This window comes from Anomaloglossus baeobatrachus, chromosome 1, assembly GCF_048569485.1.
Source record: "Anomaloglossus baeobatrachus isolate aAnoBae1 chromosome 1, aAnoBae1.hap1, whole genome shotgun sequence".
Classification (NCBI taxonomy): domain Eukaryota; kingdom Metazoa; phylum Chordata; class Amphibia; order Anura; family Aromobatidae; genus Anomaloglossus; species Anomaloglossus baeobatrachus.
The window spans coordinates 508,180,150-508,194,226 of NC_134353.1; the positions used below are offsets into that span (position 1 = coordinate 508,180,150).

The window sequence follows — 14,077 nt, forward strand, 5'->3', positions numbered from 1 at the left end:
ATGCAACAAATTTTTCACACCTGGATTTGGGGATCCTCTGCCATTCTTCCTTTCAGATCCTCTCCAGTTCCATCAAGTTGGATGGTGAACATTGGTGGACAGCCATTTTCAGGTCTCTCCAGAGATGCTGAATTGGATTTAGGTTAGGGCTCTGGCTAGGCGAGTCAAGAATGGTCACAAACTTGTTTTGAAGCTACTCCTTTGTTATTTTAGCTCTGTGCTTAGGGTCATTTTTCTTGTTGGAAGGTGAACCTTCGGCCAAATCTGTGGTCCAGAGCATTAAAGTTTTCTTCCAGGATATCTCTGTACTTGGCCACATTCATTTTTCCTTCAATTGCAAACAGTCGTCTTGTCCCTGCAGCTGAAAAACACCCCCATAGCATGATTCCGCCACCACCATGTTTCACTGTTGGGATTGTATTGGGCAGGTGATGAGCAGTGCCTGGTTTTCTCCACACATACCGCTTAAAATTATCACCAAAAAGTTCTATCTTCGTCTCATCAGACCAGAGAATCGTATTTCTCATAGTCTGGGAGTCCTTCGTGTGTTTTTTTTGCAAACTCTATGCAGGCTTTCATATGTCTTGCACTGAGGAGAGGCTTCCGTCGGGCCACTCTGCCATAAAGGTCTGACTGGTGGAGAGCTGCAGTGATAGTTGACTTTGTGGAACTTTCTTCCATCTCCCTACTGCATCTCTGGAGCTCAGCCACAGTGATTTGGGGTTCTTAATTACCTCTCTCACCAAGGCTCGTCTCCCACGATTGCTCAGTGTGGCTGGACGGCCAGGTCTAGGAAGAGTTCTGGTGGTCCCAAACTCTTTCCATTTAAGGATTATGGAGGCCACTGTGCTCTTAGGAACCTTGAGTACTGCAGAATTTCTTTTGTAACATTGGCCAGATCTGTGCCTTGCCACAATTCTGTCTCTGAGCTCCTTGGCCAGTTCCTTTGACCTCATGATTCTCATTTGGTCTGACATGCACTGTGAGATGTGAGGTCTTATATAGACAGGTGTGTGCCTTTCCAAATCAAGTCCTATCAGTTTAATTAAACACAGCTGGACTCCAATGAAGGAGTAGAACCATCTCAAGGAGGATCACAAGGAAATGGACAGCATGTGACTTAAATATGAGTGTCTGAGCAAAGGGTTTGAAGACCATGTGATATTTCAGTTTATCTTGTTTAATAAATTTGCAAAAATTTCTACATTTCTGGTTTTTTTTCTGTTAAGATGGGGTGCATAGTGTACATTAATGAGAAAAAATGAACTTTTTTTGAATTTACCAAATGGCTGCAATGAAACAAAGAGTGGAAAATTTAAAGGGGTCTGAATTCTTTCCGTACCAACCATATGAGCATAATTAGCCGGCCTGGAAGCAGGAGACAGTAGCGGCTGAAGACAGCATCACTGGAGACGGGTGCGTTTAAAAAGCTTTTTATTTTAAATGTATGTGTTTTTCTGGTACGTGTTTCATGGATCACACCACTGTGTGGTCCGTGGGACATCAGTCATGCCAGAAAAGAACTGACGTCTCCGTGTGGAGCTCACGGACACTCGTGTGCACCACACGGAAACACATCATTACTGATGTGTGCGCAGACCCATTGGTTTTAATGCGTCTGCGTATGTCCGTGATTCTGGTACGTATAAAAACTGCAACATACATACCAGAATCACTGACGTGTTAAGGAGGCCTAAGAGGGAGAAGATGTGGAACCACGGGAAGAGAAGATGATTTAATGGAATGGACTGTGGTATTGAGCTGGGTTGGGTTGAAGGAAGCAAAACTAGTGGAGGAAAGAAAAACTGAGCTGTAAGAAGTAAAGAGACTGAGTAAAGAGACTGTATTGAGATGCTCTGTTAATGTAAAGAAAAGAGACATATGAGTTGTGTACCTGCTATTATTGTACATAGTTGCCATAAAGTGGTAAGTGTGGAGTAAAACGGAGTTTCTTTTTAACCGATGGTCTCGCTCATTGAACTTCCTAACACCTGGTCCTGGCCAGTGAAAGGCAACATGTGGTTTGCAAAGGCATATCGCCTACCTAGCACCAGTGCACACACCCAACCAGTACCCACTTTTTCATGTAGCATGCCGGGGCGCAAGAAACATACACCACGCTATATAATAATAACATTTATTCACCTATACAGCGCCATTAATTATATAGAGCTTTACATGCATCACCAATACTGTCCCCATTGGTGTTCACAATGAGTATGTACGCCACAGACACATTGACCAAATACTGAGTAGAATCGATTCAAAACACTGATGAATAATGGTCCATAGTTTTATGCTTGAGAATAATCACTGATGTCTGAATGAGGCCTTATATTCCACATGCACGGCTCCAAATGTCATTTGTGCATAAGTCTCAAATATCTTTTAACCTGGACGAAAGTGTGCTCTTGGAACAGAATGAAACATAATTTAGTGAAAACATATTTGGGCCATTTAATGAAGCATAAACGTTGACATGGACATACGAGTGTCAGTATCCTGAGCGCCTCTTGCGATTACTGGTCTCCCTTGACATCAATACACTGCAGTGTAATTGTATCAACCCACATATTTTGACAAAATCTATGATCTTGCGTTAAAAAAATGTTGCACATAAAAAATGTCCCCAGGAATGTTCTGTAACAAAACTCTTAAGCAGTGTTGGGAAGTATAAAGGTCTTTTTGTTCTTGGTGTATCCACACCAGTTACTATATAGTGTTCGTAGGTTCGTGTACATTTATTCGCAGTATGACGATTATATTGGATTTCTTTATGAAGTCACAAGACGCACTTCGAATTTCATTGACATCTTAAGGGACGTCTGAACATTTTGGAATCTGTGGTATATTTGAGGAGGGCCATTAGATCAAATAACTAACCTTTGGTCATTGGGCACTGTGGGAAGTGTGTTCAATGAGATGGATTCTCCATACATAAGCCAGTTTTCAGACACACACACACACAAGGCAAGATGTCCTCTGATGACATCATAGACCTGCCCTTCAGTGTCACCATGGATCCACCCTGATGATATCATAGACCTGCCCAGTGTCACCAAGGACCAACACCACTGATCACCTCATGGACCAACCCACTGATCGGCCCACGGATCAGCCCATTGACCAACCACTAACCAATGGACACATCCAAGCATGCCCATTGTAGAGGCGACCATGCCCCTTTTTCCTAGTTTATATAAGTTCATGTTACAGTTAGAATAAACACAGCTTGGTGCCATTTTGCTCTGATCAAGATGAGAGTTTACATCTGACCCTTTGCCTGGTGTTGCTTTTTCACACATCCGGCTTTTCGCTGGTTTGCCGGATTCGGCGCACGCCAGTACAGTGTATACAGTACAATGGCAGCGCCGCAACTTCTAGGTCACATGCTCCGGTCACATGACAGCATGTGACCGGCGTTTGTCGCGCTGCCATTGTACTGTATACACTGTACTGACATGCGCCGAATCCGGCAAACCGGCGAAAGGCCGGATGTGTGAAACTAGCATTAAGCATGCACTTGATCCACACCAATTAGGTCATACAGTAGGCAACTCGTGAACCTTTGTAAGAGTTCATCTTAACAGTATAACATAGCCATATGCTTAAAACGCTATGTTTTATACACACACAGACACACAGAAGTCATACTATTTTTTTCAGCATTCTTGGTAAAAAACAAAACAATGTTTAAATGGAACCTGACAACTGATACAAGGCCTGATTTCAGCCAGGTATGTGTGACTCTGAAACGTTGCGGCATTTCAGAGTAAAATATACTTTGAAAGCCAGCAGGACATGAGACTAGTCAGACAATCAGATTCCTGGCAACTTCTTCCCACCTTCTGCCATTATGTGACAAGTCTCCCCCTGCAGGCAGAGACCTGTAACTGTAAAGGAGCGGGCAAGCAGAAGCCGCCGGCGACCTACTGTACCTGGCTGGGATCATGCACCATATATCACAGTCTGGTTCTCTTTAAGGGATTGTGACCTCTTACCAAGGGTGTACACAGAAATCATGCCCCCACCCCAAATAAATATTCGTCTGGGTCACAGAATAGTAAGGCTAGTTTCACACTTGCGCTATTTTGACGCAAACGGAATCCGTCACTAATGTAGTACAGTTCATTTATTTACAGTGGAAGCGCGTCACTATGGCGCGTGTGTGTCATGCAGTACCCGCTTGTGTCCACATGATGTCGCGCTTCCACTGTAAATAAATGAACATTAGTGACGGATTCCGTTTGCGTCAAAATAGCGCAAGTGTGAAACTAGCCTAAACCTCCAACTTTGCAGCCCTTATAGAGTCATTTTCTACCTATTGAAGCCCCTAGATTCCCCTTTCATTGTACCCATAAAGTATGATGCCAACAAACGTTCCCCACAAACTGTATGATACCATCACAATGAATTCCTCCACAGTACCCTAGAAATGCACAGTAGAATTACCCTACTGTACCCCCTCCATATTGTATAATGGACCGTACATTGTACTTATTGATAGCCGAGTGAGAAAGATGGAGGAGAGAGCGCGCCACTCCCTCTTTCATCATTGCTTTCAACTGTATGGGTATCCTTGATACAGATGCAGTTGAACGTGTGATGATGGTGGGGAGGGGAGCCTGATGCTGATGCTGGCATCGTGCTCATCCCCGACTCGCGGACCCCACAGCGGCCTTGTCGTCTGAAGCCATTACTGGAGTTTTTTGGACAATTATGTAACTATTCAACAATGAAATTGCTTTTGAAGCTAATATGCTGCCAATATGTCCGGAAAGACACCGGCGGTATATTGAGCACTACCATTGACTAACGTAAGGTATCTTCAGAGCGAAGACGTCCGATGAAGACGTCTCACTTCTTTTAATCACTTGGCCTCTGGAGACATAGAAGACTCAAAAGAATGAACAATTAGCTTTTTTCGTAAATAGATACCCTTATGTTCATTCTTTTCAGATAATTTTGCAGGCAGGTTGTGGAGGGGAATCCGCTTCAAGAAGACTTCATACTGTATATACGTGTCCTAAAAAATGCTGAAATTAAAAAAGTGCGACCACTCTATAGCAATACAATATGGCGGGATTATCAGACCACTATTATAACAGACTTATTTTTTTTTTAAGTGCATTAATTAAAAAAAAAATAAAAAATAAAAATGTAACAACTACCACCCTGCCTATTCACACATACAGCAACATGCCACCTCTGCCCCGGCTGACAGGCCCTTCAGCTGTTACCTTCTATATATATCTACTAGCACACACAACAAGCATGCCATGGAGACGGCAGCTCTCGCAGTGCCCGAGCAGCCAGGGTGTGGGGTGATACACGGGCACAGCAGCTGGCAACCCCGGTGCCATCCCCTCTCCAGGAAGTAGTGCGCCTCCCGCCCGCCGGCCCCGCCTCTGCGAGCACTACCGGTGAACATGGCTGCTGCTGTGCCTTCAGCTGCTGCTCAGGATGAGCTCAGTAAGTTCGCTGCCATTCTCAGGGTGGTGAGGGGCACCGCGAGAGGAGGGGGGCACCGCCGGGACTGGGCATTGCTGCACAGCGTACATATCCACCCGTGCTGCGGTGTATAGCTGCAGAATGGGCTGTGGCAGGGACACTGGACTGCAGCCCTGTGTGTGCTCGGACAAGGAGGAAGGGGCATAGCCCTGGCACTGCTGTGCTGTACTGGCCCTATACATGTGCTGGCCACTGAGCTTTGTGAATGGCAGACACTAGGCCTGTGCCCTGTGTTGGATCCAAGGCCTCTCTGTAGGACTTGCACAGTCATAGGCTAGAAGTGAAAGCAAATCTGGGGCTAGTCACTGACTCCACAGTCCTGGCCCCAGCCTTCACCTCCACAGCCCTGGCCCCTGCCTCCACAGCCCTGGCCCCAGCCTCCCTGCCTCCCTAAATCTGGCCCCTGCTTCCCTAAAACTGGCCCCTGCCCCCATAGCCCTGGCCCCTGCCTCCACAGCCCTGGCCCCTACCTCCACAACACTGGCCCCTGCCTCCACAACACTGGCCCCTGCCTCCAGAGCCCTGGCCTCTTCCTCCCTAAGCCTGGCCTCTGCCTCCCTAAGCCTGGCCTCTGGCCCCTGCCTCCCTAAGCCTGGCCTCTGGCCCCTGACCCCTGCATCCACAGCACTAGCCCCTGCTTCCCTAACTCTGGCCCCTGCCTCCACAGCCATGGCCCCTGCCTCACTAACCCTAGCCCCTGTCTCCCTAACCCTGGCCCCTGCCACCACAGCACTGGCCCCTGCCTCCCTGGCCCCTGTCTCCCTAACCCTGGCCCCTGTCTCCCTAACCCTGGCCCCTGTCTCCCTAACCCTGGCCCCTGTCTCCCTAACCCTGGCCCCTGCCTCCCTAACCCTGGCCCCTGCCTCCCTAACCCTGGCCCCTGCCTCCCTAACCCTGGCCCCTGCCTCCCTAACCCTGGCCCCTGCCTCCCTAACCCTGGCCCCTGCCTCCACACAAGTGTAACTCTAGCTTTACAGCTACTGTATTTATCTTCACTCCCGGAGGCTGGGTCCACATTACCGTATTTAATTCAACCAAGAAAAACGGCCCGATTGTACTAATCAGACCCTGATCACTGTGTGATCTGTTTTTTTCAGAAGTGGAGAGGGGAGGGAAAAAAAAGCTTGCCAACCTTTAAAAATTTCTGTCAGTTTGTGAAAATTGGGCCACCTCGGATGTCGTCTGATTGAGGTGTAATTTGTTTTTTTTGTTTTTTTTTTATGGACTTAGAGACTTGAATGGCCAAGTGCCATCCGATTCTTGGAAGCAAATCGATCAAGCCATGATTTTTTTCCCTCAGATCACTCAATTTGAGGGAAAAATTTGGACATGTGTCCTGCCTCATTGATCCTACTTTCCTACTTTTTTTTTTTGACAGCACTCAGACCTAAAATACAGTCCATCTGCACGAGCCCTTATAAGCAGGCATATTTATTTGGGCATGCAGACGTGCGCCAGCGTAGGGAAGTATACAGATAGCTAACATAGGACAAAAATGACTATACAATGATCTGTCTGGTTCAGTTTACCTACTGGAGGTCCTGGTGGTCTGTGATATGATCAGCCATTGCTGATGTCTGAACGTGGTCTTAGGCCTCATTCAGATGTCACTGATTTTTCTTGGATGTAAAAACCAATCTGATTTTCATCAGTATTTTGTATCAAATTTTCCTCCATGTCCATTTTTATCATCAGTGTTTCATCAGTGATTTTCTTGTATGTTAAAAAAATATATACAAATAAATTGCAACATCTCTCCTATTCATTACAATGTTTAAAATGGAGTATACACGGATTGCATTGTGTGCTGCCAGTCATTTTTCAAATACCCACAGACTTGTATGAGTTAAGGGGTGTTACACGCAGCGATATCGCTGGTGAAAGCACCCGCATCTGTCGTTTGTGCGTCACGGGCAAATCGCTGCCTGTGGCGCACAGTATCGTTCGGAGCCGTCACACGGGACTTACCTGCCTAGTGACGTTGCTGTTGCCGGCGAACCGCCTCCTTTCTAAGGGGGCGGTTCGTGCGGCGTCACAGCGGCGTCACTAAGCGGACGCCCAATAGAAGCGGAGGGGTGGAGATGAGCGGGATGTAACATCCCGCCCACCTCCTTCCTTCCTTCCTCATTGCCGGCGGCCGCAGGTAAGCTCAGCTGTAGTTCGTCGTTCCCGAGGTGTCACACGTAGCGATGTGTGCTGCCTCGGAAACGACGACCAACCTGCGTGCACAACAATCAACGATTTTTTAAAAAGGAACGACGTGTCAACGATGGACGATAAGGTGAGTATTTTCCATCGTTAGCGCTCGTTCCTTGCTGTCACATTCAACTTCATCGCTAACGATGCCGGATGTGCGTCACGGAATCCGTGACCCCGATGATTTATCGTTGCGTGTAACGGGGCATTTATTTTGATCAATGGTTCGATCAATTACTAACGTCTCCATATTTTTTTGCGGTCATTTAATAAACACAGAAATATCAGCAGCCCAATAAACTTTAATGAATGAAGAATATGGATAGAACATAAATAAAGGATATTTCATTATGACTTTAGTAAGAGCTGTTGCCATCCTACATACCCCAAATCTTCCATCCTAAAGGTGGTGTCACACACAGCGACTACGACAACGACGTCGTTGCCAAGTCACCATTTTCTGTGACGTAGCAGCGACGTCCCGTCGCTGTTGCTGTGTGTGACATCCAGCAATGACCTGGCCCCTGCTGTGAGGTCGCCGGTCGTTGCTGAATGTCCTGCTTCATTTTTTGGACGTTGCTCTCCCGCTGTGAAGCACACATCGCTGTGTGTGACAGCGAGAGAGCGACGAACTGAAGCGAGCAGGGAGCCGGCGTCTGGCAGCCTGCGGTAAGCTGTAACCACGGTAAACATCGGGTAACCAAGAAGCCCTTTTCTTGGTTACCCGATATTTACCTTAGTTACTAGCGTCCGCCGCTCTCAGCTGCCAGTGCCGGCTCCCTGCATACGTAGCTGGAGTACACATCGGGTAATTAACCCGATGTATTCTCTGGCTAGGAGTGCAGGGAAGAGGGAGCCGGCACTGGCAGCGTGAGAGCGGCGGACGCTAGTAACTAAGGTAAATATCGGGTAACCAAGAGAAGTGCTTTTCTTGGTTACCCGATATTTACCTTAGTTACGCTTCCACGCGTCGCTGCTAGCTGGGGGCTGGTCGCTGGTGAGATCTGCCTGTTTGATAGCCCACAAGCGAACATGTAATGACGCAGCAGCGATCCTGATAAGGTCAGATCGCTGGTCGTGATCGCTGCTGCGTCGCTATGTGTGACATCACCTTAAGGGATAAGACTTTTGGAACATATAATCTAATAACTATGTGTTAGGGCTCATTCACACTAGCCTATTATGTACAGCACACTGGCCATTGTCATTTAATAGGCCTGCTCAGATGACGTTTTTAATTTTTACACAGACTGAGTGTCCATATAAAAAGAATCACAACATGCATTATACGTGTGTCACTTTGGTCTTCCCTATTCAAGTTTGTGGGTGCACCAAAAAATGGATCCATACAGAATATCCATATTGCATTTAATCTTTACAGATACATTCCCATTATTAACCCAGCAAACTGTTTAATAATGTGCAATTTAAAATTAATTTACAATGTGGATGCCACATGCACAGTAGTGACATCGGACGATTTCTGGATGAAAATCAATTGGTCATACGTTCCATCTGACCCTTTATGCTGGTCCTCTGTTGTTCTTCCATTTGATGTCATGTTACCTGAATGTGATCCTCCTTCCTGTGACATCACGTCAACACAGCACATCCGTCTCTTCCACTCTGCTCTGTTGACGGGGTACCATTGTCATCATCATGATTAACAACTAGCTCTCAGTTGCCTAGCAGGGAGGAGACGGCTGTCAATCAACATGATTTTGACAGTGATGCCGTGTTGGAAGAGCAGCTGAGAAGAAACTGCTGTTGATGTGACATCACAAGAAGCTGGAGAATCGCCTTCAAGTGCGGTCCGTGACCACTCTAAGCCGGGAGAGGTCATCTATCACACAGAAGAGGCAGGTGGTTAGCAACTACCTACCCATCAGTGCTTAGCCCTATAAGGCTAGTTTCACACTTGCGTTGTGCGGCATCTGTCGCATTGCGTTGTGTGACGGATGTAACAGATGCGTTGCATATAGTGGCACAACTGATGCGACGGATCCTGCAAAACAACGGAATCCGTTGTAGCTTTTTTTTCAGCAATTTACTCAACTGAGCATGCATGGTTGTTTAAAGACGGACCCGTCACAGGAATCCGTCAAATGACGGATTCAGCCACCATAGGCTTCCATTATAAAAATGACGGACGCCAACAGGAATCCAGTACATTGCGTTTTTTTGACGCTCTGGGAAGCGCAGAAAAACGCTACATGCTGCATTCTTTCCGCTTGGCGGATGCAACGCAGCGTCGGCCGGCAGATACAACGCAAGGTCATCCGTTGCAATGTGGCATCAATACAAGTCAATGGGAAACATCGCACATCCGTTAACGGAGTGCGCTGTTTCCCAAAGCCACGGATTGCGACGGCTGCCAAATAACGCAAGTGTGAAAGTACCCTAAGAAAAAAAGGTTTTGGATAGCCACTGTGACATTATATTTCTGTCATCTTACAAAGGCCTTGTTCTTGCCTTATTAAAATATGCAAACATACCAGCTGTATTAAAACATTTGTGTACATAGGTAAGAATGGTTGACCTCGGGGAGATCAACATCCAACATCGCGGAGACACCATCACGTGTTTCTCAACGCAGTGACACTAGAACAAGGCCCCCTGGGAAAATATGCAAAACAAGAATGCCACGGAGACACCATCACATGTTTCTCAACGCTAGCAGGAAACTAGCCAGGTCTTTCACTGGGAAGGAACAACCACGGGAAGGGCAGTCTCCAGTGAAGGATACCACCTATGCCAAACATGGTATCCATCCACAGACAGCTGTTTCGGGGTATTTGCCCCTCATCAGTGTGGAGTAGGAAACTGGCTAGTGGGAGCAATGCCTAGTAGAAGTCTACATAAGCAAGGATGGTTGACCTCGGGTAGATCAACATCCAACACCGCGGAGACACCATCACGTGTTTCTCAACGCAGTGACACTAGAACAAGGCCCCCTGGGAAATTATGCAAAAGATGCAAAAATGTTTTGCATTTTTAAAACATTTGTGTTACAGTACATCCAGGTAAAGCGGGCTTTACACGCTACGATATATCTAACGAGATGTCGGTGGGGTCACGTCGTAAGTGACGCACATCCGGTATCGTTAGTGATATCGTAGCGTGTGACAGTTATGAACGAGCAGAAATACTCACCTTCTCATTCATCGTTGACACGTCGCATATTTTCTAAAAATCGCACGTCATGTTGTTCATCGTACCCGAGGCAGCACACATCGCTCCGTGTGACACCCCGGGAACAATGAACACATCTTACCTGCGTCCTGCCGGCAATGCGGAAGGGAGAAGGTGGGCGGGATGTTACGTCCCGCTCATCTCCGCCCCTCCGCTTCTATTGGCCGGCCACTGTGTGACGTTGCTGTGACGCCGAACGTCCCTCCCCCTTCAGGAAGTGGATGTTCGCCGCCCACAGCGGGAAGGTAAGTACGTGTGACGGGGGTTACAGCATTGTGCGACACGGGCAACAAATTGCCAGTGCCGCACAAACGATGGGGCCAGGTGCGATCGCACGATTAATTGTAACATGTAAAGCAGGCTGCAGTCTATTATTTAATGTAGTGGTTACACTCGTAACAGGATAAGAAAAGAAAAATCATAGGCATCTGTGCTTTATAGTCTTGTAGTCTATTCTTTGATACATTGCTAGGTGATAGTTCATACAAGAAACAAATTGGAGCTATGGCCGATGTGTGAATGTGTCCTTAGTTTGTAACCTAAAATAGGGACAGTTTTTCCAATTTTAGATTAAGATGTAAAGATGCACGATGCTTTAAAAACATTGATGAAGGGGAAAAAAGGGGATTCCAGCTCCACAGACATGCAGACTTCTTTGTATGTATGTAATACACATACGCCAACATGACGTTTTAAAGGGAACCTGTTGCCATATTTTTACCTATTAAACTAAAAGTATCCCCTTCTGCAGCTCCTGGGCTGCATTCTATGAAGGTGCACCTTGGCCCTGACTCCCCTTCCAGACCCCAAAAATAACTTCATAAAACTTGGCCCTTATGCTAATTATCATGATTGGCCAGATGGGCGGGCTCATTTTTTGCTCCTTTATCCCCTTTTTGCTGCTGATCGTCGTCCTGTCTTGATTGATGAGATGACGCCCTCTGTCATCCTCCTCGTCGCATTTTCAAATCTCGCGCCTCTGCAGTTATGTCGGCTCGTGCAGGCTCAGTTCACTCTGCCATATCGCAGCCAGAGCAGAAAACATAGCTGCCCTAGCTCGCGCCGGTGAGCTAAATGCGCAGGCGCGAGATTATGGGTGGGTACGAGCATGGCGCTGGTGAGGTCATGCACAGCGCCAACCTCACCAGCGCCATGCTAATACCCGCACATAATCTCGCGCCTGCACATTTCGCTCTCCGGCGCAAACTAGGGCAGCAGTTTTCTGCTCTGGACGCGATATGGCAGAGCGAACTGCGCCTGTGCAAGCAGACCTAACTGCACAGGTGCGAGATTTGAAAATGCAACGAGGAGGATGACAGAGGCGTCATCCTGTCAATCAAGACAGGAGGATGGCTATCAGCGGCAGGAGGGAGGACAGGAGCAGAAAATGAGCCTGCCCATCTGGCCAACCAAGGTAATTAGCATACTTATCGGCCAAGTTTTATAAAGTTATTTTTGGGGTCTGGAAGGGGAGTCAGGGCCAAGGTGCACCTTCATAGAATGCAGCCCAGGAACTGCAGAAGGGGATACTTTTAGTTTAATAGGGAAAAATCTGGTGACAGGTTCCCTTTAATCTTACAGTTGAAACCAGAAGTTTACGTACACTATCTATAAGGACACATCTGCATGTTTTCTCACTATCTGACATGAAATCAGAATAAACTTTTCCTGTTTTAGGTCAATTAGGAACCAAAATTATTTATATTTGCTAAATGCCAGAATAATGAAAGCGAGAGAGAGATTGTTTTAAGGCATTTTTATTTCTTTCTGCAAAGGAACATACACTGAGAGTAATATGGTTTTAAACAATATGGGTTAGCCCATATGATAATGTTGATGTCATGTCTTTGGAAGCTTCTGATAGGTTTATTAACAATATCTGAGTTAATTAGAGAAATACTTGTAGATGTATTTTAATGCACACCTAAAACACACTGCTTCTTTGTGTAGCATCATGGGAAAGTCAAAAGAAATCAGCCAACATCTCAAGAAGAGAATTGTGGACTTGCACAAGTCTGGTTGATCCTTAGGTGCAATTTCCAGATGCCTGAAGGTGCCTCGTTCAATTGTGCAAACAATTATACGCAAGTACAAACAAGATGGGAATGTCCAGCCATCATACCGCTCAGGAAGGAGATGGGTTCTGTGTACCAGAGATGAACGTGCTTTGGTCAGACATGTGCATATCAACTCAAGAATAAAAGCAAAATACCTTGTGAAGATAATTGCAGAAGCTGGTAATATTGTGTCATTATCCACAGTGAAACGAGTACTGTATCAACATGGGCTGAAAGGCCACTCTGCCAGGAAGAAGCCATTACTCCAAAAGAAACATAAAAAGCCAGAATAATGTTTGCAAATGCACACTGGAACAAAGACCTTAATTTTGGAGACTTGTCCTGTGGTCTGACAAAACTAAAATTGAACTGTTTGGCCATAATGAGAAAAAATAGAGAAGCTTTGAAGCCTAAGAACACCATCCTAACTGTGAAACACGCGGGTGACAGCATAATGTTGTGGAGTTGTTTTGCTGCAGGAGGGACTGGTGGACTTCACAAAATAGATGGTATTATGAGGAACGATTATGTGGCAATATTGAAGCAACATCTCAAGACCTCAGCCAGGAACTTAAAGCTTGGGTGGAAATGGGTCTTGACAATGACCTTAAGCTACTGCCAAACTGGTTACAAAGTGGCTTAAAAATAACAAAGTTAATGTTTTGGAGTGGCCATCACAAAACCCTGATCTCAATTCTATTGAAAATGTATTAGCAAAGCTGAAAAGGCAGAGCAAGGGGACCTACAAACATGGCTCAGTTACACCAGTTCTGTCAGGAGGAATGAGCCCAAATTCCACCAACTATTGTGAGAAGCTTGTGGAAGGAGATCCAAAATGTTTGACCCAAGTCATACAGTCTCTCTCTCAATCTCCTCCTCTCTCGGTTTATCCCAGAAAACTATGAAAACTGATCAATCTGTGCCTGTATCTTTATAATACAGTGCACGATGAAGGTGCACTGAATATGCAGAACTCTGTATTACAGATCAAAGAGAGTCTGAATAGCTCTGTGCATGAGATCTTGGGACTGTAATATGATAATTGCTGTCGGGGACCTGACAGTTTCCCTTTTAAAAAATAATCAAGCGTTCTTGGACAGAAGTGAGCATCAGTGAGCTTT

General features: G+C 46.2%; 1 protein-coding gene across 2 annotated transcripts in view; it reads left to right on the forward strand.

Moving 5' to 3' along the window:
• The first annotated feature begins 5,276 nt into the window (after positions 1-5,276).
• Positions 5,277-14,077, forward strand: part of ECPAS (Ecm29 proteasome adaptor and scaffold) — a 286,613-nt gene continuing 277,812 nt past the window's right edge. Inside the window, exon 1 of one of the 2 annotated variants that reach the window (XM_075316050.1) lies at positions 5,277-5,472. In XM_075316050.1, the coding sequence (XP_075172165.1) occupies positions 5,430-5,472 (43 nt within the window). In that variant the 5' untranslated portion in view covers positions 5,277-5,429. The remainder of the gene's footprint in view (positions 5,473-14,077) is intronic. The other variant, XM_075316054.1, reaches the window with a different exon arrangement.